The following is a 23,622-nucleotide window of genomic DNA, read 5'->3' on the forward strand; positions in this document are numbered from 1 at the left end:
CTGGCTCTTGCAGCTTATTTGCGCCAACTCGCATTTAATTGGTTGCGATCACATGTAAGTGATTAGCCATGAATGCAGGCAGTCTGTGTCCAGGGACTATCACTCGCATGCGATTGCTGCCTGAGCATTAGGCCCTCATGCACACTGGACATTTGGCCATCTCTCCTACATGCCTTTCCTCCTGGCGCTTTGTCTGTAAAAACTCTTGATGCTTGTAAATGCATGCAATTGCGTTTAGGAGCGTCAAGAACTTAAGCATTAATTCATTTATTGGCCATAATAATTTATTCCAGCCATTGAAACGAATGCGCAAGTGTTAAGCGTGTCTAGCGATAAAGGAATTGTAAAGTCAAAAGTTTTTTATTTTATCTTAAAGCGTTAAGATAAAAAGCCTTCTGTGTGCAGCAGCCCACCCCACTCCCCAACACTTACCTAAGCCATGAATAAGCACTAATCCAGTGCGAAACGCGTCGGCAATTCCCTTGTTCCCATTGCTGTAACCCTGTGATGTACCTGCTGTTCGTTTAATAAAGACAACCTCAACGGTTATTGGAGTGCGGCTATCCATTTCTCTTCAATTCTTATGCATGCCTAGTGCACTGCCAGCACCCTCGGTATCCTGAGTCAGCCTGTGATTGCATAGTTGACCCACCTGGAGCGGTGATTTCCTTCCTTCAACACTTACCTGAGGTACCCCTGTCCACTACTGCCTCAGCCATCTGAGATTCTCCCTCCTGATTGGCTGAGACACAGCAGCGGCGCCATTGGCTGCCGCTGCTGTCAATCAAGGTCAGCTAGCCAATCAGGAGAGAGGGGGCAGGGCTCTCTGTCTGAATGGACACAGGGAGCTTTGACTCGGCCTGGGTGCCCCATAGCAAGCTGCTTGCTGTGGGGGCACTGAAGGGCCATGATCACAGAAGAGGGACCTGAGAAGAGGAGGATCTGGGCTGCTCTATGAAAATCCACTGCAACAGAGCAGGCAAGGATAACATGTTTGTAAAGTCTCGTTTTTGTTCCTATAAAATTAACAATCAATTTAACGTGAGTTTAGACGCATTTACATGCGTCATGCTTTTTAGGTGCTCTTGGATGCTTATTTTTATGCCTTGAAACAAAAAAAATCTCCAGATGCCAACAGCAGTGATAAAAACGTTCATTGTTCACGAGGCCTTAGGTAGGCCATACACAGTGCGAATTGCTTTCCTGCAACTACGGGTTGCAGGAAACAAAATTTGCACGGATTCCCTCCATCAATTAGACAGGTTCATGCGGTAGTTCCTCTTGCCAGGCCATTGTTTTCTCCCGGCTGGACGGGGCCTGTGGGAAGCTATCCCTGCCGGACAGTGATTATCGCTAGCAGCTGTAGAAGTCGTTGGTGATAATCGCAAAAAATCCAGCAGGCTGGTTGCACTGAAGTTGATTGATCGTTCAACTTGGTACATTCAGCCTGCCCATTAATGGTTCGGGGGCTGCCTACTTGCAGCTAATCACAGGAACCCCCACAGGGGTTCTCTAGGCTGATCGCACACAAGGTGCATTTACAAGTGTGAATGCACTCGAAAGGGTGTTTTTCATACTTGGATAGAATCATTGTTAATTGCCCTTACATCTTGCTGGACCTTTTCACAATGAGGTGATGAATGAGAAGACCTATAGACGTGGTGAAAGCTCAACGTCTATACAGAGTTCTAAAGCAAAGCAGATCCAGGATATTATTTGGCCGCGCAGCACAGACAATAAGTCTAGTAACCTGAGAGCAGAGCAAGTGATGCACACACACACACACACACACACACACACACACTCTCTCTCTCCACAGTATGACCTGTACTGTTCACCAAGGAGACCACACGTCACAGACTCAAACAGCTGCGAGAAAGCGCGAGCGAGCTCACCTGCCGGTTTTTCTTTTCAGCTAAGGCCTGAACAGATGGACTGGTCATCTGATCCTTCATTTCCTGTGTGGGAAGACAAAAATACCTTTATCAGTTACAGTTTGAAATCTAAATCAACAGCCCATCAGCTTCTGGGAACTGAAAATCTAAAGCCAATTCTGCTCATGACAACAAATGGCATTGATTTTTTTATGTATAATAACAAAAAAAAGACACTCTGCAAATTTTAGCAACGTATTTCACATAGATTTTCACCTTAGGTAATCAAATCGGACAGGAAAATGTAGGCACTCTGCATGGCATTCACATGACAATGCAAAGTAACTGGACAGCCATAAAAGCAAACGCTTTACTTTCTCATTTCCGGCTGAAGGCCAACTCCAACCAAAACCTTTGTTCATTATAAATCAAAGAGGGGGGGTTTAGAGAGATTCCCCGCTAGCTGTTAGAACGGGGGAGTGGGGGCCGAATATGGGTGCAACATGTAATATGTTAAAAGGGTGAACTTATCCTGGATGTAAACCCGAATTTTTTTTTTTTTTTTTTTTTTTTTGCTGTCACAATGTAGAGTAAAACATTTCCTATCATCTGTGCCCAGTCTTGGCACAAAGAGTTAATCCAGCTCTGAGCAATCCTCTTTTATTGTTCAGTGAGATAAAATGGACCAACAGAGAAAAACCTTAGTCCGTTCCGCCCCCTTGCTGTGAGTGACAGGTTATTTACATATCATGCACTAGCCTGGAGACAGGCATTATTTTTTAATTCCCACCCCACTCCTTTTCTGAAGTCATGTGGTTACCTTTCTGGATTTTGACTGGATGTTAGTGATCATAGCAGAATTCAGTGTAAGAAATACACAGGAGAAAATGTATGTTGACAAGGGAAGTGTTGAGGTGGGCAGGGAGTCTACTGACATCACGACTCCACCCACCGAGCTCCAGACAACGGGCCCACCCACAGAATCTGCAGTTTTTCAGTTCTTAGAACAGACAGAGGGGAGACATTTGACAGGTAAGGATACATGCAGGAAACATCTATATCCTTATAGATCAGCACTATGGCAGTAGTTTAGAAAGAATGAGAGTGGGTTTACATCCACTTTAAAAGTGAAGTTCCAGGCAAAAATGTAACTCCTTTTAAAACATAAGCACAGAGCTTTCTTTGGTGGTATTTGATCAACTCTGCGGTTTTTATTTTTTGGGCTATAAACAAAAAAAAAATTGTTTACTTTCTGCTATAAAATGTATCCAATAAAAAGATGTAAAAAAATAAAATAAAAAATAATCTAAATTTCTACATAAATGTAGGCCAATATTTATTTTGCTACATATTTTTGGTAAAAAAATCCCAATAAGCGTATATCGATTTGTTTGCGCACAAGTTATAGCGTCCACAAACTGGGATATTTTTATTTATTTGTTTTACTAGTAATGGCAGCGATCAGTGACTGCGTTATTGCGGCAGACATAATGGACACTGACACTTTTTGGGGACCAGAGACACCAATACAGTGCTAAAAAATATGCACTGTCACTGTACTAATGACACTAACTGGGGAGGGGTTATCATCAGGATTAATCAAAGGGCTAAATGTGTTTCTAGCCCATGCTTGTGTATTGAGGGGGGTGGGGTTTTTACAAAGGGAAGGCAAAGATCCCTCTGTCCCTGCTTTGTAAGAACACAGGATCAATACCTTCCCACCTCACAGAACGGCAATCTGCCTTTCTGCCTGTGTACTGAATAATCAGCAGGTACCGCAGACAATGAGTCCGCGGTACTTGCGGTATCACTGGGGGGGTCAGGCGGAGAGCCCAACATTATACTGTGCCTCCCGAACAGGACCGATCCTGGGCAGGTGCACAGCTCCGAGGCACCGCAAGCTGAGGCAGAGAGGGGGAGGAGGGCACCGCAGATCAAGTGGCACTGGCTGCTCGCTGCCTCCCTGGGCCTGGCCCCGCTTTAAGTTTCTATGGCGCACACACAGCGACGCCCAGGATCGGCCCTGTTGTGGGTGTGCGGGACCTGCACAGGGGGCGGATGGAGAGTCGGTAAATGAGAGGTAGGAGGGTGGTGTCCATGGAGGGGAGGGGTGTTGTCAGGTAGGGGTGTCTTTTGTAAGTCTACCAGCTACCTGTCAGGTCTGACTGATTGAAAAACGTAATTCCTCACTTCATTTTAATCAGTGGTTAAAGCAAAGATTCCTTAATAAAAAATTGCTAAGAGGCAAAGTTTTGTGCACAGTTGTTGATGCCAAAAAAAAAGTCTTGCTCTTGCTCCCAGCAGTTCATTTTTGCACATGTCCATGCAGTGTACACTCCTGGTGTGCCAAGAATGCAGCTGGGTGCCAGGATGATGCCACTCCAGCACAATGCAAGGAAGTTACATATGCTGTGGGAGACCAATGGTGGACCCCGAAGTCTTTGGACCAGGGGGAGAAAAAAAAAAATGGAGGGAGGTAGAGGGGGAGATTTTTGTTTTGGAGAGGCATTGGCAAATTAGATGTCTAGCATAACAGCACTAATCACCACACTAGCCATATTGTGGAGGGGGAGATGGGATGAGATTGGGACAATTCAATTGGAGCGATTGAGTGCATCCATTGCTCACACAACGCAACAGTAAAGGGCAGTTTTGGACCTTATATGACCTGTATTCTTCAAGTGCAGTAAAACGCAGGTCATTGCAGTATGTGTGAACAGGGCCCAAAATTCCACTTTAATCAAGGTAATTTATACTGTAAGATATGCACAAAACCATGACGAGAATCAAAAAATGTACACTAATATATATATATATATATATATATATATATATATATATATATATATATATATATATATATATATATATATATATAATCTACACACAAACACAAAGAAATATGGTACAACTTAAAATATGTTATAAACTATATTTACTCAGAGGTGACTACTAATTAGAGACATAGCATAGTTTTAACTTTAAAATGATTAATAAATAGTGAGCATACAACAAAAGAACAGAAGGATAACCTTACTGCTGCTGCATGGGGGTGATGATTTATTAAGCCCCCATTCACACAGGGGCCTCTATTGGACAGACTCTGCTTGCTCAGCGAGGGGATTGCTCCGCTGATACCCGCTGAGCAGGCGAATGACAATTAACCACTTCAGCCCCGGAAGCTTTTACCCCATTAATGACAAGGTCATTTTTTGCGATACTGCACAGCATTACTTTAACTGACAATTGCGCAATCCTGCCACGCAGTACCCAAATAAAACTGCTGTCCTTTTTTTCAGCACAATTAGAGCCTTCTTTTGATCACGTCTGTGGTTTTTAATTTTTGAGCGATAAACATAAAAGCAACAATTAAATTAATATATATATATATTTTTTTAAATCTAGTTTCTTCATCAACTTAGGTCAATATGTATCCCGTTACATATTTTTGTCAATTTTTTGTTTTTTTACTAGTAATGGCGGTGATCAGTGATTTTTAGTGTGGCTGCGACATTGTGGCGGACAAATCTGACACTAAGTGACACTTTGAGACCAGTGACGCTATTAGGCCGTGTACACACGAACGGTCAAAACCGATGAGAATGGACCGAGGTTCAGTTTCATCGGTCCAAACCGACCGTGTGTACGGCCCATCTGTCTTTCGTCATTCGGACCAAAATTTTAAAACTTGCTTTAAAATCGAACTGATGGACCGCTGACCGATCGGGCCAAACCAATGGTTAGTACACAAAAGCATCAGGTTAAAAACAGGCGCATGCTCAGAATCAAGTCGACGCATGCTTGGAAGCATTGAACTTCGTTTTTTTAGCACGTCGTGTGTTTTACGTCACCGCGTTCTGACCCGATCGGTTTTTGAACTGATGGTGTGTATGCACATCAGACCATCAGGCCACTTCAGCGGTGGACCGATGAAAACGGTTCGTCGGACCAATCTCATGGGATGAACCGGTCGTGTGTACAGGGCCTTAGAGTGATCAGTGCTAAAAAAAAAAAAAAATGCAGTCACTGTACTGACACTGGCAGGGAAGGGGTTAACATCAGTGGCGATGACAGGGTTAAATTGGTTCCCTGGGAGTGCTTGCTGTGTGGGGGATGCTCCGACTGGGGGAAGACAGAGATCCGTGTTCTTGCTTAGCAGAAACACAAGATCTCCATCTTCATCCCTGCCAGAACAGCGATCTGTCTTGATTACATAGGCAGATCGCCATTCTCTTGGGAACGACCGTGGGTGGCCAGTGGACATAGGGTCAGCCTAACCTGCTGATTGGCTCCCCCTCTGTCCAACCAGCGTGCGTCCCCTAGAGGGTATTGCATAAAATGATGTGATTTCACGCAATAGAGCCACTTTGCCACAGTACATTTATGTTACTCGGTCGGCAAGTGGTTAAAGCCTGATACACTTAGACTCCTTTCACATTGAGGAGTTTTTCAGGCGGTAAAGCGCTAAAAATAGCGCTGCTATCCCGCCTGAAAAACTCCTTCACTGCATACTCAATGTCAAAGCCCGAGGGCTTTCACACTGAGGTGATGCACTGGCGGGAGACAAAAAAATCTCCTGTCAGCAGCATCTTTGGAGCGGTGAGAGGAGCGGCATGTATACCGCTCCTTCCCATTGAAAATAATGGGAAACCGCGGCAATACCGCCCGCAATGCGCCTCTATAGAGGCGCATTGCGGGCGGTATTAACCCTTTATCGGCCGCTAGCGGGGGTTAATGATACCCGCGGCAATACCAGCGGTATAGCGCCGCTATACCGCCACCGCGGCTCCCGCCCCAGTCTGAAAGGGGCCTTACAGATCTGCAGGAGACCTGCATAGCACTAGTGATCTGGTGGTGCAATGCTTTACATTACATGCTCCTGCAACAAAAAATAAGTGCACATTTTTGTACCTCCAAAAAAATATGCATTTATTAATTTCTGTGAAAAGGTGAACTTGGCCTGGAAGCCGATTGATTTCTATGCAGAGCTGCACCAGATTTTTCACTCTCCAGTAAATCAACCCCTAATGCTTATTTTTCCAGGGACATACACGCACAAATTTGAAAGGCCACTGTAATTCACCTTGCAGGAAGGATCTAAGCAGACACCAAATACCTGTGGGAAATGGCTACACTTCACGTAACCTTCTCCCTGAGCCTTCACACAAGCCAATGCTATACATTCACTCAGATCCCTGCTGTGATTCTCACCTTGACACACTGCCGGGTTTCGCCGATAAAAGCTTTTCTCTGCTTCATCTCTGCTGGATCCAGACTGAACTTACGAGGATTGGATTCAACAATACGTGAGCAGAATAAAGGAAAACACATTTGTAAATAGCGGCAACAATTGAGTCTCCTGTTTGGCTTCAGCTCTATTGAAGCACAAGAGCTGACTGAAGCTGCAAGGACAAGCAGGACTGTCCTTCCGTCATAAAACCTCTGGAACAAAAAGGATTCCAGGTTATGTTGCTCATAAAAAGCACGGTATTCAATGCAACTAGCCCCAATCATCCTTTCTAAATACCAAATACCTTCAGCAAGGTGTCAGGAAGCAAGTATGAAAAGAACATGCCAATAAGAAGGGGAAGAAAGAGGAAAATGTTTCCCATTCTTATGAAAAATGGCAATCCTTGAATCCCTTGGTTAGATTTCCCCATCCACACTGATAGGGTGATCATGAGTGGGAAGAGGCAGGTACTCATGACCTTCATCACTTTTGTTAAATCCTAATTGTAGTTATAAATACGGCAACAATAAATAAAAAAAAAAAGAGAAAATCAATAAAAGGATAAAAACTGTCCCTGCAAAAAAGAATCTCTTCCAGGGTCTGCACCATTGAACACTGATTTGAAAAGGATGTGTATTGTGTTACCATTGTTTGTGTTAATAATAAAGCTCCCCAGCCCCAGCAGAGAACTCCATGACCGGCAATACTGACTGCATCAATTCTAGCCTTGTAAGTCCAGCTATAATTTGCAGCTAAAGATCTCGGCCCTCTTGAAGACCAATCCTTTTCTGGCAGTTTGTTTACAGGTTTAATAAGTATTTTTTGGTAGAAAATTACATATAACCCCCAAACATTATATATACACACATTTTTTTTTTAGCAGAGGCCCTATGGAATACATTTTTATGTCACACGTAGGGCTGGGGAAAAAAATATCGATTTGATTTAAAAATCGAGTTGGTAGGTCAAATTGATTCATATTAAAAAAAAAAATATATTATATATATATATATATATATATATATATATATATATATATATATATATATATATATTTATTTCTTTAGATATTTTTTTTTTCCCCCCCAGGACAGGCGCTAAGAATCCTCCTATTACTGGGTGTAGACCCTCACAAACAACTCTCCTGTCTTGATAGCCTCTCCGGGCTGTGCAGGGGAGAAGTCAGTCAGCCGCAATCCCGGGAAAGGGCCGCGAGGCCGGTCGTCACGGACTAGGCCGAAGCCACGGCCTCACCTAAAATCTCCTGCCTGGAGCTCCGCAGGAACAGTGCGGTCCATCAAAAAAAAAAAAAAAAAATGTTTAAATAAAAAAAAAACTATTTGAATCGTAAATCAAATATATATATATATATTTTTTATAAAAATAATCGCCGAGCTCTAGTCACACGGTATTTGCCGTTTTTCAAATGCTTTTTGTTGGGGAAAAATACATTTTAAATTAATTAAAAATAAACAAAACACTATACCCCAATTGTTTTGTAGAATATGAAAGATGTCATGCTTTACTGGTGAATGTTTATTTTGTTATACATAAAGCGGAGTTCCACCCAAAAGTGGAACTTCCGCTTAATCTACTCCTCGCCCCCTTACATGCCACATTTGGCATGTAATTTTTTTTTGGGGGGGGGGGGGGGGGGGGAGTGGGGGCTTCAGGACGAGTGGGACTTCCTGTCCCACTTCCTCCTTCTGCCGAGGGGCTGCTAAGGCGAATAGTCATATTGCCTTTGGCAGCCCCTCCCTGTAGGCGATCGCCTGGGACACGTGACAGGTCCCAGGCGATGCCGCGCTGCCCCATTGATTTCAATGGGCAGGGGTGCTTTAGGATCGGTGTATTCAAAGATGCGTCTGGCAGTACTTTTTTTACCGTCCTGCCAGCGCACTGCTCCAGTGTGAAAGCCTTCGGGCCTTTCACACTGGAGAGACAGCAGCGACTGTTTCAGGGCGCTTTGCAGGCGATATTTATAGCGCAATAGCGCCTGCAAATCGCCCCAGTGTGAAAGCAGCCTGATCTGGGGATCTGTCAGATTCAACGTCTGCGTCATATATTGCCCTTGTTAAGAAGGCTACACATAGGGGCGGGTGGTGACACATTTCAGGTATTTCTCCAGTATTGGACAATTTATGCAGAGGGCTGCGTGCCATGCTGTCATACGCACAGCAGGGCTCAAATTACATTGACAGTATCCACTTAAATGCTGCACAAGAAAAGTGAAATATGCAATAAAAAGTTTTAAGGACTACTAGGCTCAGCAAGCCTACTATGGGAAAATAAAGAATATGATAAAGTAATAAAAAAAAACAAAAAAAAAAAAAACACAACCTGCAAGTCTCATCTACACAATGGCATGAGCCAGATATATGCACAGAGCAGGCAGCAGGTGTGTGTGTGTAACTGTGATATAAGATCTAGAAGCAAACGGTCACAGTCCACTCTGTGTGTATATAGAAGGAGCTGTCATGTCTCACTGCAGGGGATAGCTCTCATGTACAGCAGGTAATACACAGCCCATCTCCACTACTAGCCTGTGGCAGCACCTCACATTCTGAGAACCCAGCTATACAGTGTACACTGTGAAGCCGGCGACGGTCCTAAGTTTTTAGGCGAGGCCGCGGCTTCGGCCTGGTCCGCCGCGATCCTGGGAAAAGGCCCACACTGCCCACAGTGCGCCGCGATCTTTTCCCACACAGCGAGCTGGATTTTTTAGGCGAGGCTTCGGCCTAGTCTGCGGAGTGCCGGTCCTATCTAAAAAAAAAACATTTTTTTCCCCCAGTCCTAATTACCTCCTTGCACTCCTCCCAGACGCTGGCCCGGCTCTCCAGCATTTCAATGAACTGCTTCCGGCTCAGCACCTCTTCCACCCAGAGGAGCAGGGCGCTCTTGTGCTGGGAAACCACCGACTCTGGAGCCCCCATGTCCCTGAGCCCAGTTGCCGGATCCCTCAGCCAGGCCTGCTCCAGTAATACCCTGGGTGAGAGCGACAGCAGCTGGGATGATGAGCCGTCAGGGATCCCCAGTTGGACAGCACTCTAGCCGCTTGCTCCTCCAGCCACTAATGTCGCGCTGCTCTCTTACTGCTCCATCCCCGCTGAAGCCGCTAATCGCTTCCAAAATGATGACAGTGACAGGCAGTATTCTGTGTCCGGAAGGCCTACGAGGCCCGGGCCATGCCCACCTTCCCAGCCGAGACCCCACAGCCCACACGCCAGGACACTATTTCTAGTCGCCATGGCGACCGGGATTTGTCGAGCCCTGCTTTAAGCTAAAAAAATAAATAAAATCGGAATTTTATAAAATTTTTGACTTTTTTTTTGCTGGGGTTGGGGGCGAGTTTTTAACACAAACACTTATCCTTTTGATGCACCCTGACTTAATTTAAACGATAACTGGACTTTAAAAGGAATGGACCACCTAATGGTTAAGCCGATATCTGGATTCACTGGTATCCTGCCAACTTGACACTTTACACCTCTCTGTAATGCTCTGCACTATGTTTTGACAGATCGTGAATGCCATTTATGTGGCCTTAAAGCATGATTTACTGAACGCAGCACTTTTTCTGTACACATTTTCCCATGTAGTGAATGGAACATTATTGCAGCTTGATTTATGCTTGGTCTGTGCAGTGTCCGGAAAAAGTACATGAAGTGCTGGCAACCCAGCTGACAAAGTAAAATGTCAGACATCTGTTTTCACTAGCCTGTTCAAGGGAAATAGTATAAAAGTATTTGGGATTTGGCTAGTTGCTGTGGGCAACAACTGCATTTTTTTTTTTCCTTGTTAATTATTCAAGTATGTTTGCCCAATCCAGCTTATTTGGATAATGATTTTAGGCCTGCAGGCTAGGTATGACCAATATCCCCTGCCCCCTTCCCTTTGGCCTATTAATATGAAGGGTTGCCTGAATAAGCATAGGACAGAATATAACTAGGCAAACATAAAAATTCCAAAGACAACATGGAAGCTTTTTCTGATCAGAATGAGCTGGGATTCCAGGGCTGCATCGCCAACACCTTTACATAAGGCTCATAAAAGGATATTAATTGTCTCATCGAGGTCCTCAAGGTCCCACTCAACGCTCCTCAGGTTGTTACGTAGTTCATTAGTAGTCCAGTCCAGCTCCTCCCGGGTAGCAATAGAAGGATCCTGAAGAAGATCTGTCCATCGCTGAAACAGACCCTGTGCTGTGTTCACTGCTTTCTGGACCTCCCTGAAAAATAAAATCAACCATAAGTGCCAGCACATGATCACAGTAGGGAAATATCTTGCCACCAATTTATTATTATTATTATACAGGATTTATATAGCGCCAACAGTTTGCGCAGCGCTTTACATCAGGGAAGACAGTACAGTCACAATACAATTCAATACAGGAGGGATCAGAGGGCCCTGCTCGTTAGAGCTTACAATCTAGACCAATGACCTGGCATGGTCACATTCAAACACAGTGTTATTGAAAATATTTGAAAGTCTGAGAGGGGTATTAGTGCTGGACCGAGGTAAGCAGATATCAATGAAAAACAAAAAAAACAAAAAAAAAAAAGCATGAACTGTACGTTTCCCCGGCCAGAGTTTAGTTTGTGGTCCAGGTAGGCATCAGGTTCTGGCCCTAAGCTGCTACCTCTCTGACCAAGAACAGATGAACCTTGCCAGGGTATGTGGTTAGGAGAAAATTAGAAATACTCAAAGCACTTTGGGGGAACAAACAACGGCTTGAACAAGGATTTATGATGCATCCTGGAAGAAATGACATAGAAAGCCTGACTTGAGGCTGGGTTGAATCCAGCGTGTCGTAATGGTAGAGCTGCATGATTCTGGGAAAAATGAGAATCACAATTTTTTTTTGCTTAGAATAAAGATCACGATTCTCGCCGCCTAACATCATCTTTCACATTATTTAAAAAAATAATAGGCATAATTTTACTGTTTCATTTTTGTTTTCATTCATTAAAGTGTATTTTTTTCCCCCAAAAAATTATATTTGAAAGATCGCTGCGCAAATACAGTGCGACATAAAATATTGCAACCACTATTTTATTCTCTGGGGGCTCTGCTAAAAAATATATATAACGTTTGCTGGTTCCAAGTAGTTTTCTAGCAAAAAATAGTTATTTAACTTGAAACCAACAAGTCTTAGAAAAAGGTTTAGTCTTTAACCACTTTAGCCCCGGAAGAATTGGCTGCTCAATGACCGGGCCATTTTTTGCGATTCAGCACTGCTTTGCTTTAACTGACAATTGCGCGGTCGTGCGACGCTGTATTCAAACAAAATTGACGTCCCCCCCTCCCTCCACACACACACACACACACACACACACACACACACACACACAAATAGAGCTTTTTGGTGGTATTTGATAAAATATTAGCGATTTTTTTTTTTTGTGATAAACAAAAAATAAGCGATAATAAAAAAAAAACCCACACACAATATTTTGTACTTTTTGCTAAAATAAATATGCCCATTTTTTTAAGTGAATTTTTTCTCAGTTTAGGACGATATGTATTCTTCTACATATAGTAGTAAAAGAGCTAGAAGAAGATCATGCAGGAGCCCGGCAGAAAGAACCAGAGAGCGGAGAAGTCGGAAGAAGACCCCCGGAGCTGCCTAATAAATGACTTTAAAAACCTGTGTAGTCCTTTTTTTTCTTGACACTCCCCCCCCCCCCCCTAGGTGAATGGGTAGGTGTACCCCATACTCATTCACATAGGGTGGGGGGCCGGGATCTGGGGGGGCCCCCTTATTAAAGGTGGCTCCCCGATTCCGATAAGCCCCCCGGCCGCAGACCCCAACAACCAGGGTTGTCGGGAAGAGGCCCTTGTCCCCATCAACATGGGGACAAGTTGCTTTGGGGTGGGGGGCCGCAGGGTGCCCCCCTGCCCCAAAGAACCTACCCCCCATGTTGAGGGCATGCGGCTTGGTATGGTTCAGGAGGGGGGGCACTTGCTTGTCCCCACCCCACTTCCTCACCGGCCGGCATGCTCGGATAAGGGTCTGGTATGGATTTTGGGGGGACCCCCCATGCAGTTTTTTTGGAGTAGGGGGTTCCCACTACCTAAGGGCCTGGTATGCTCTTGGAGGGGAACTCATGCCGGTTTTTTATTTAAAATTTGGAGTGGAGTTCCCCCCATGATTTATACCAAATACCAGCTCTGTGGGAGGGAGGGGTTTGCCTTAGAGCCGGTTCAGGGCGACTTCCTGTAAAGTTGCCTCACTATGAACGGGGATCCGACTTGGAGGCGACTGCCATTGAAATCAATGGGTACAAGTCAGATTGAAGTAGTACAGGAACCTTTTCTGAAGTCGGAGCGACTCCAGTACATTAAGACGGCTCCCATTCACTTCAATGTAATTTGACATGTCGCGCAACTTCAAGTCGGATCCCAAGTCGTCCCTGTGTGAACCGGCTCTTCCTCTGCACTCAAAATAAAATTAAGCCATTTCACCAGCTTACATCTCCCAATTTAGATTTACTGCATCATTTCCACACACATTCCATAGCATTGTAGTGTTATAGAATGACTTTGGCCCCCACTTGGCAAATTAGCACAAATTCCTTGTACAATGTACTGTACACCATAAAATCACAGGGGGTACACTTCACACAAGGTAACAAACAAAAGAAACCTAGATCTCTGTAGCAGAGGATAAGCAGCAACAGCTGCACTATTCTGGCTAAAATGGGAAACACTATTTTTTTTGCTTAGAAAGTCACGATTCTCTTCGAGCAACATCAAAATTCACGTTATACAAAAAAAGTTGAGCTAATTTAAAGTGTATTTTTTCCATAACAAATTGTGTTTAAAAGACCACTGCGCAAATAAAGTGTGACATAAAATATTGCAACAACCACCATTTTATTCTCTAGGGCTGTGATGGCGAACCTTGGCACCCCAGATGTTTTGGAACTATATTTCCCATGATGCTCAACAATACTGCAGAGTGCATGAGCATCGTGGGAAATGTAGTTCCAAAACATCTGGGGTGCCAAGGTTCTACACCACTGCTCTAGGGTCTCTGCTAAAAAAAATAAACCATATAATGTTTCTAGCAAAAAATACTGATTTTAACTTGTAAGCAACAAGTGTCAAAAAAGGTTTAGTCTTTAAGTGGTTAACCACTTCCTGCCCAAGGACGTCACATGACCTCCTGGACTTTCAGTGGGGATATCTGAGAGATGCTTGCAGCTACAGGTGATCTGACGTGCTGGTTCCATGTATCATGCGCTGAGATGGTTCCAGCCATCGGGAAAGTTCCTTCAAGCACTGAGCAGGTGCAAACTTGCTGACGGAAATCCCCGAACGGCGGCCGGCATCCAGGGCGACGTGGATTTTGAGGTAAGTGGCCAGTCGGCCTCACGTCCTCGCTGCGCTCGGACGGCTCGCTTCGCTCGCTCGGCCTCCTGGCTCTTTTTTTAACATCCTCCAATCCACGGGGATGTTAAAGAATGAGCCTGGATGCCGGGCGAGGTTCGGGAATTTCCGTCTGGAAGTTTGCGCCTGCGCAGTCAGTGGAGGAACTTCCCCCATAGGGGAACATTGAGGACAAGTCACCGGCATCATTCAGATATCCATCTCTTCAGCCGGCGATCCTCTGAACCATAAGAACAATCATAGCGGCAGTTCCGCCGCTTGATCGTTCTTATAGGCAACGGGAGGGGACGCCCCCCCGCTGCCATCCGGTGCTTCTCCGGGCTCTCCCGTGCCATCAGAGACCCGGAGAAACGATCTGTTGGCGCCGGATGGGAGGCATAGAGATGACTGCTGACCAGATGGCCACCAGTCATCTCTATGATCGGCGGAGGCCCCGGCGCAATGTTTTGACATCACGTCCGGGTACCGGAATGTAAATAAAGCCGCAATTAATTTTTTTTCACAATCTCATGCTTTCCAGCCTGGAGGAGAGATGTGGGGTCTTATTGACCCCGCATCTCTCCATAAAGAGTACCTGTCACGAACCATTCCTATTACAAGGGATGTTTACATTCCTTGTAATAGCAATAAAAGTGATCAAAAAAAAAGTGTAAAAATAAATTAAGTAAAATAAAAAATATATATTTTTCTTAAACGCCCCTATCGCCGGTAGCTCGCGCTCAGAAGCGAACACACGCAAGTCCCACCCACATATGTAAACGCCGTTCAAACCACACATGTGAGGTATCGCCGCATGCGTTAGAGCGCCAGCAACAATTCTAGCTCTAGACCCCCTCTGTAAGTCTAAACTGGTAACCTGTAAAAAAAAAATAAAAATTAAGCGACGCCTATGGAGATTTTTAAGTACTGAAGTTTGGCGCAATTCCATAAGTGTGCACAATTTTAAAGCGCGACATTTTAGGTATCCATTTACTCGGCGTAACATCAATTTTTATATTTTACAAACAAATTGGGCTAACTTTACTGTTTTGTTCTTTTTTTTAATTCATGAAACCATTTCCCCCCCAAAAAAAGGCGTTTGAAAAATTATTGCGCAAATACCATGCAAAATAAAGGAGTTGCAATGACCGACATTTTATTCCCTAGGGTTTCTGCAAAAAAAAAAAAAAACATATACAACGTTTGGGGGTTCTGAGTAATTTTCTAGCAAAAGAATAATGATTTGTACATGTAGGAGAGGAGTGCCAGAATAGGCCCGGTATGGAGGTGGGTATAAAAGCCCGGAATTGAAGTGGTTAAAGAACATTATTTTTTAAAAACCTGTAAGGCAAAAGGCATAATGAGCTGTTATGCACCGCATGCTAGCTCATTATGAAATACTTACCTTAAATGAAGCGCCGGCATTCCTCCTGGTCACCGCTGAGGGAGCGGACATGCTCCCTCTACGTTTCTTCCAGGTTCGCAGCTCTGGCGCTGTGAGTGGCCAGAGCCACGATGACGTCACTCCCGTGCATGCACGCGGGAGTCCTCTTTCCGGCAAGGAGCTCTGATTTTCTGAGCCGACGTCAGCAGCTGCATGTAAGGTGAATATCTCCTAAACCGTACAAGTTTAGGAGATATTAATTTTATCTACAGGTAAGACTTATTATAGGCTTACCGGTAGGTAAAAATGTGAACGCAGGGTATACAACCGCTTTAAGTTGTTATGGGTAAAGTTCTACTTTAAAAGGTAAAAAGCACCAAGGCTTTAGAACCACTTTAAGGCCAGGGTCACATGTCTGGCTGCGGTTTGCAGTCCAGAGCGTTTCTGTTCACCGGTTCAGGTGCGAACTTTTGCCTGAATTCACACCTGAACCCGCCTCAAAAACACAGGACCCTTTCCAAAACCACACCATGGCTGCTCCAGACAGACGGCTCAATTGTCTCAAATTTTACGCAACTTGGATACAATTAAAAACGCATCCAATTGGCATCTATGTGCGCCCAGCACAAGGGCAGGTCCACACTAGAATTCAGTGCCTGAAAGGCATGTTTCATTCCCCTTTCCTGCACGGCGTTCAAAACACACTGCTTTTGCCATCTGCTGCAGCTACAAATACATTGTTATTGGCATCGCAAACGCAGTGCATTTGTGGGCACGGTAGCGCAGTACCACGTGATTTGGTGGGACTCATTTTTCAAAAGTACTTTTTGCGCAGTCAGGTGTGATTTGCAGCCCATTCAAATTGAACAGCACTGCAGGGGAATGCGGATTGCCTTGCTGTGCGATTCCGGGGTTAACAGGCCCCAACGCCAGTAAATCCGTTCATCAGCTTTATTAAATCCCTCCCAATGTGCGCAACTGGTGATGGCCATCAGACTTGTACTCGGTACCGCTGCTGCACCGGTGTAACCGATCACACGAACAGTGACATACAACTACTGGATGCAGCCAATGTGCGCTCAGGGTTGGCGTTTCTGCTGCGCTTCGGCCGCAGGTTCTCAGCCAGTTTGTATGCGTCTATATCGCGGAGCGGTTCTGCGTCCAGAGGCGATATTTAGCCGACACCAAACGCAACAATCTATCCGCAGTCAGTGGTGTGGATTCAGTGTTAGGGCTCATTCACACGGAGGGGAAAAAACGCTGCGGTTAGATGTAGATTTTCTGCGTGAACAAAACATCCTGCGTAAAATACGTGCCTAAAGTACTTGTGCGTAAAAATCTGCAGTCGTGTTTTTTTTTGTGTGTGTGCGACTAAACGCAGCGCACATTTGTGAATGAGCCCCTCCAGGTACGCTCGGCCAATCGGAGCATACCTGGTAATAACACCATTGTTATAGATAAGCAGCACTGTACAAGATATCATGGCCCTGTATAAATCTCCCCATACATTGTATAGCCCACCCGGTCTATGGCACCCCCATTCCCCGCCATTCCTCACCCCTTCACCACGAAGAACGGATCCTCCATAGACATGGCTGCCTCTCCCCTGGCATACAGAATTTACTGCTACACCGGGCGTCCTCTTCTTCAATGGGATTCCCCGAGCAGATCCCACACCCGCACACAACACACAGCTCGGGCCGCCCCGGACTGACGTCACTTCCAGGCCGGCCTGAGACCGAGCATCCGGCCTGTGTGTCGAGCTCCCCCTGATACTGACTGTCCCTGTGTGATTGATACATTCCCTCCACACATTGTATCATGGCACACAGGACAAGGATGTGAGGGGAAAAGTGATACATTATATAACCAGCTTGTACCCCGTGAAGAATAAAATAAATATATAATGAAATGCATCTTTGTCCCATTGAGAACATATCCCTTTATGTCATGTCATGCAAACACGACAGGAAGTGAGAGAAAATCTCCCCACACTTCTGGAAATACCCTCCTAAGACCTTGTTCACAGGGGTATACTGAAGTGTACACCTATGGAAGGCTGTGTTTACCCATACAATGACGCACGGGTGATCCATGTTAGTGTTCGTATTGATGTAAATGGCGATGCGGCACCACCACAGACACAGGCACTGCTTAGGGTTGCCACTTTTGTTCAAGTCAAACCCGAACACTTTAGTTTAGTTAATTTTTTTTTATAGTATAAACTATACATATATTTTGATATTAAATACAATTTTTAATCATATGAAGTTAATATCAAGAGTCCCCCTTTACATCAGAGTTCACAGAGTTCCCCTTTTACATCTGAACTTGCACATTTGGCACCTTTCAGGGGGGAGGGGGGTGCAGATACCTGTCTAAGACAGGTATTTGCACCCACTTCCGGGAGCAACCTGGCAGACACGCTCCCCCCCCCCCTTCCCGTGGTCTCCTGGGAAATACACTGTTCCCAGGAGAGAGCGGCGACCAGTCACGGCGCGGTGCGCTACTCACGCATGCGCAGTAGGGAACTGGGCAGTGAAGCTGCAACACTTAACTTCCCTAACCGAGGATGGCGGTGGGTGCAGCCGAGGGACGAGCGATTGTTCATCCTCGGATGACGACATTGCAGGCCCACTGGACAGGTGAGTGTCCATTTTTTAAAAGTCAGCAGCTGCAGTATTTGTAGCTGCTGGCTTTTAAAAAAAAAACTATTTGCCAGAAACCTCCGCTTTAAGACCCTTTCACACTGAGGAGTTTTTTCAGGCGTTACAGCGCTAAAAATAGCGCTGCTATACCGCCTGAAAAACTCCTGCTCAGCCTTCTTAATGTAAAAGCCAGAGGGCTTTCACACTGAAGCGATGCGCTGGCAGGAGAGAAAAAAATCTCCTGCAAGCAGCATCTTTGGAGCGCACCGCTCCTTCACCGCTCCTTCCCATTTAAAACAATGGGAAACCGCGGCAATACCGCCCGCAGTGCGCCTCTGCAGAGGTGCATTGCGGGCGGTATTAACCCTTTATCGGCCGCTAGTGGGGGTTAATACCGCACTGGGCAGTACAATGTCTTGGGCCGGCCCTGATATATATATATATACACACACACGCACACTTTTTTTGTATTTTTGGAGGTGGAGAATCTTGGGTGAGTTCCCACACTTTTTTTCCTAGGACTTGACCCCTGGTGTGCATCCATGTGGGTGCGCGTCCCCAATGTCTTGGTGTGTGCGTTTTGGGGTCGTGCACCCTACACCCACATAAAGGACAAATCAGGAGCACAGGCTATATCCCAATTGACATTAATGGGGCTGCCTGCACAGGGATGCGCAGAACACCAGTGTATTCCCATGCAGGTATAGGGCCAGTTCACACTGGTCCCACATGCGCTCCGACTTCCAGAGCACAAATCGCATGACATGTCAAAATGAATGGTTCCCTATGAGAGCCGTCTTAACTGGTCCGATTTGTGTCGGTCTGACTTTGAAAATGCTTTGGCCCGACTTGGGCTCAATTGCAGCCCATTGATTTGAATGGAAGTCGGGATCATCATCTTAACTGATCTGACTTGTGGCATGAGACTTATGCTCTGAGGATCTTCTGGGGGAACCTCAAGCCAGAATTGAAAAAAAAATGGGGTGTGGGGTCCCCCCCCCAACATCATACCAGGTATGGATTTTGAGGGGAAACCCGACACCAATTTTTTTTTATTTTTTAATAAATCATACCAGACCCTTACCCGAGCATGGAGCCCGGCAGGTCAGACAAGGGGGAGACCTGCAGACCCTCACCCCCGGTTGTTGGGAGGAGGCATTTGTCCCCATCGACATGGTCAGCAGTGATAGCGTGCTGCTGGAGGTAAGTATTTCATAATTTGCTAGTATGCAATACATACTAGCACATTATGCCATTTTTTTTTTAAAGGTGTAGTTTACTAGAGCTTTAAGTAGGAAGCTCATGGGAGGAGCAATAAGTTCAAGGTTGTAAGAAACAAGGTACAAGGCAAGATTATGAGGAAACTGTCCAGGATCCAAAGTGGCTCCGCAAGAAGAGACATCACCAGACACAGCAGAGGTTGCAGGTACAGGCCCAGGTCCTGGCACTCTCTATAACATAAAAAAAAAAGTTGGGCTATCGATACACTTTAACCACTTAAGGACCGCCTAACCCCGATATACGCCGGCAGAATGGCATGGCTGGGCACAGGCACGTACAGGTACGTCGCCTTTAAGAGCCCTGCCGTGGGTCGCCAGCGGGAGCTCGCAACCCGGTCCAAAGCTCCGCGACCGCAGGACCCGATCGCCGCCGGTGTCTCGCGATCAGTCACAGGAGCTGAACAACGGGGAGAGGTGAGTGTAAACACACCTTCCCCATTCTTCTCTGTGGCAGTGTCACTGATCGTCTGTTCCCTGTTATAGGGAACGACGCTCAGTGATGTCACACATCCAGCCACGCCCCCCTACAGTAAGAATCACTCCCTTAGGGCACACTTAACCCCTTGGCGCCCCCTAGCGGTTGACCCCGTCACTGCCATTGTCATTTTCACAGTAATCAGTGAATTTTTATAGCACTTTTCGCTGTGAAAATGACAATGGTCCCAAAAATGTGTCAAAAGTGTCCGATGTGTCCGCCATAATGTCGCAGTCACAAAAAAAAAAAAAATCGCTGCTTGCCACCATTACTAGTAAAAAAATAAATATTAATAAAAATGCCATAAAACTATCCCCTATTTTGTAGACGCTATAATTTTTGTGCAAACCAATCAATAAACGCTTATTGCGTTTTTTTTACCAAAAATAAGTAGAATACGTATCGGCCTAAACTGAGGAAAAAAACAATTTTTTATATATATTTGTTGGGGATATTTATTATAGCAAAAAGTAAAAAATATTGGGCCAGATTCACCAAAGAGATACGACGGATATCTATGCGGCTGATTCATAGAATCAGTTACGCATAGATATCCATAAGATCCGACAGGTGTAATTGTTTTACACTGTCGGATCTTAGGATGCAGTACCGCGGCCGCCGCTGGGGGGAGTTTGCGTCGTAAACCAGCGTCGGGTATGCAAATTAGGAGTTACGGCGATTCCCGACGGATTTTCGCGTTCGCTACGTCGCTGCTAGTTTCCCGTCGCAAAGTTAGTCGTCGTTTGACCTGCCCTAACTTTACTCAGCAATCGTATTGCTGTTTAAAGTATGGCCGTCCGTTCCCGCGTCGAAATTAAAAATTTAACGTCATTTGCGTAACACGTCCGGGAATACGGAAGTACGCTACGCGCGTCGCCGTTCGAAAAAATTACGTCACGGCGCGCAAAGCACAACGGGAATTGCGAAACTGAGCATGCGCAGTAGGTCCGGAGCGGGAGCGCGCCTAATTTAAATGGCACACGCCCATTTGAATTGGCCCGCCTTGCGCCGGAGGCTGCCAGCGTAGTTTTCATCGCAAGTGCTTTGTGAATCAGGCACTTGCGATGAAAACTTGCGGCGGTGTAACGTATCTACGATACGTTATGCCGCCGCTCACCTACGTGAATCTGGCCCATTGTTTTTTTTTTTTTCAAAATTGTCGCTCTATTTTTGTTTATAGCGCAAAAAATTAAAACCGCAGAGGTGATCAAATACCACCAAAAGAAAGCTCTATTTGTGGAAAAAAATTTTGTTTGGGAGCCACGTCACACGAGCAATTGTCAGTTAAAGCGACGCAGTGCCGAATCGCAAAAAGGGGCCAGGTCCTTAACCTGCATAATGGCCTGGGTCTTAAGTGGTTAAAGCAACTTAGAAGCAATAGGGCTGATCCATTAAACCCGAAGAGAAAAAAATAGCATGGTTGCAGTTGTATCCCACAGCAACCAATCAAAATTATCGTCTCATATTTAACCCGAAAATAAATGGCAACATCTAATTGGTACGCTTTAGTTACAATTCAAGTTCTCTGCATATTTTCAACTCTCATTTTTATTATAATAAAGTCCTGGAGCAGACATTATTCCACAGCAACTTGTTGTCACATGGATTCAAACACCAGTCACAATGGATACAAACTTGCAACAAGCAATTTCCAACTGGGTATCAATGAAAGAAGAGCGATCACATGGGCAGCACTGACCCTGGGAGACCAATTTTCAGGCTGAGGGTGGTGTGTGGCTCCAGGAACAGATATTAAAGCGGACCTTCAGTCATTTTTTCATCTTTCCATCTATCAAATCTTCTGCCCTTGTTGTTTTAACTTAATAGTATATAAAAAAAAAATTCTGCCATTAAATACCTTATACATCCCACTTCCTGTTTCTTGTCTGGTCATTAACCTAGGCTTATGACATCATGCACAGCTCTCTCTCACTTTCGTGAGAGTTTGCCAGGAAGCGAGGGGGGATGAGTCATAAGAGGGCCAATGAGAGCTGCAGGACTACAGTGCTGGAGGTGTGCCTCTGTGTACATCCAGGAAGTGAACAGGCAGCAGCTTCAGCTGCCCACAGTTAACATGGCTGCAGCCAGACTTCGTGGAGGGAGATTTCTGCAACATAAAATATTTGGCAAGTACAGAATCACAGGGGTAGATTCAGGTAGGGGAGCGCACTGCTTCGGCGGCGCAGCGTACCGTTTTTACGCTACGCCTCCGTAAATTACTGGAGCTACGCTTCATTCACGAAGCATTTGCTCCGTAATTTGCGGCGGCGTTTGGTAAAAGGGGCCGGCTTAAGCGCGCGTAATTTAAATGATCCCGTAGGGGGCGTGGATAATTTAATTTAGGCGCGTTCCCGCGCCGAAAGTACTGCGCATGCTCCGTCGGGAAAATTTCCTGACGTGCATTGCGGTAAATGACGTCGCAAGGACGTCATTTGCTTCGACGTGAACGTAAATGGCGTCCAGCGCCATTCGCGATTCACTTACGCAAACAACGTAAATTTCGAAAATCGCGACGCGGGAACGACGTGTATACTTACCATTGGCTGCGCCTCCTAATAGCAGGAGCAGCCTTACGACGAAAGCGACGAATGCAAACGACGTAAAACACGACCGCCGGGCGCGCGTACGTTTGTGAATCGGCGTGAGTATGCAATTTGCATACTCTACGCTGACAACTACGGGAACGCCACCTAGCGGCCAGCGTCAGAATGCAGCCTAAGATACGACGGCATAAGAGCCTTATGCCAGTGGTATCTTAGGCTACAGTCAGCGTATCGAGCTTTCTGAATACAGAAAGTCGATACGCCGGCACTACTTAGCAATTACGCTGCGTATCTATGGATACGCAGGCGTAATTGCTACCTGAATCTACCCCACTGTATATATAAAATACTATGCAAAGCGGTTGGGAGGAAGCTTCAGAATGGCAAAGATGTTTTTATTACAAATTGTGAGCAGACTACAGTTCCTCTTTAAGAGCCCAGGAGGAGAATAAGAACGTGAGGGCACACACCAAGCTAGTCACTCCCAGACAGGGGCGGACTGAACGTTGAGTCACTCGGGCACTGCCCGAGGGCCCCATGCCACTAGGGGGCCCCTTAGGGTTGCCAGGCTCAGTAAAACCAGGGATAGTATGTAAAAATCTGTATTTTTTTTACATCTGTCCCTGATATGTCCAAAACCGACATGCTTTTGATGTGAAAATCCCGAGATTTTAGCTGCCCCGCCTCTGCACTGCCTCCTGGCGTGGTGGCCATCTGTAAGCCCGGGAGCCCCATAATCTTCTATTGCCCGGGGGCCCCATGAGTTGTCAGTCCGCCCCTGCTCCCAGAGCTGCATTTGCACACATGACAGCCGCAG

At 45.6% G+C, this 23,622-nt stretch overlaps 1 protein-coding gene across 1 annotated transcript in view; it reads right to left on the reverse strand.

Moving 5' to 3' along the window:
• Nucleotides 1-17,614, reverse strand: part of STX6 (syntaxin 6) — a 29,974-nt gene extending 12,360 nt beyond the window's left edge. Inside the window, exons 1-4 of the mRNA XM_040360243.1 lie at nt 17,418-17,614; nt 11,163-11,332; nt 7,086-7,180; nt 1,896-1,958 (exon numbers count right to left, since the gene is read on the reverse strand). Coding sequence (XP_040216177.1) covers nt 1,896-1,958; nt 7,086-7,180; nt 11,163-11,332; nt 17,418-17,452 — 363 coding nt within the window. The 5' untranslated portion in view covers nt 17,453-17,614. The remainder of the gene's footprint in view (nt 1-1,895; nt 1,959-7,085; nt 7,181-11,162; nt 11,333-17,417) is intronic.
• Between the last annotated feature and the right edge of the window lie 6,008 nt (nt 17,615-23,622).

This window comes from Rana temporaria, chromosome 7 (assembly GCF_905171775.1).
Source record: "Rana temporaria chromosome 7, aRanTem1.1, whole genome shotgun sequence".
Taxonomy (NCBI): domain Eukaryota; kingdom Metazoa; phylum Chordata; class Amphibia; order Anura; family Ranidae; genus Rana; species Rana temporaria.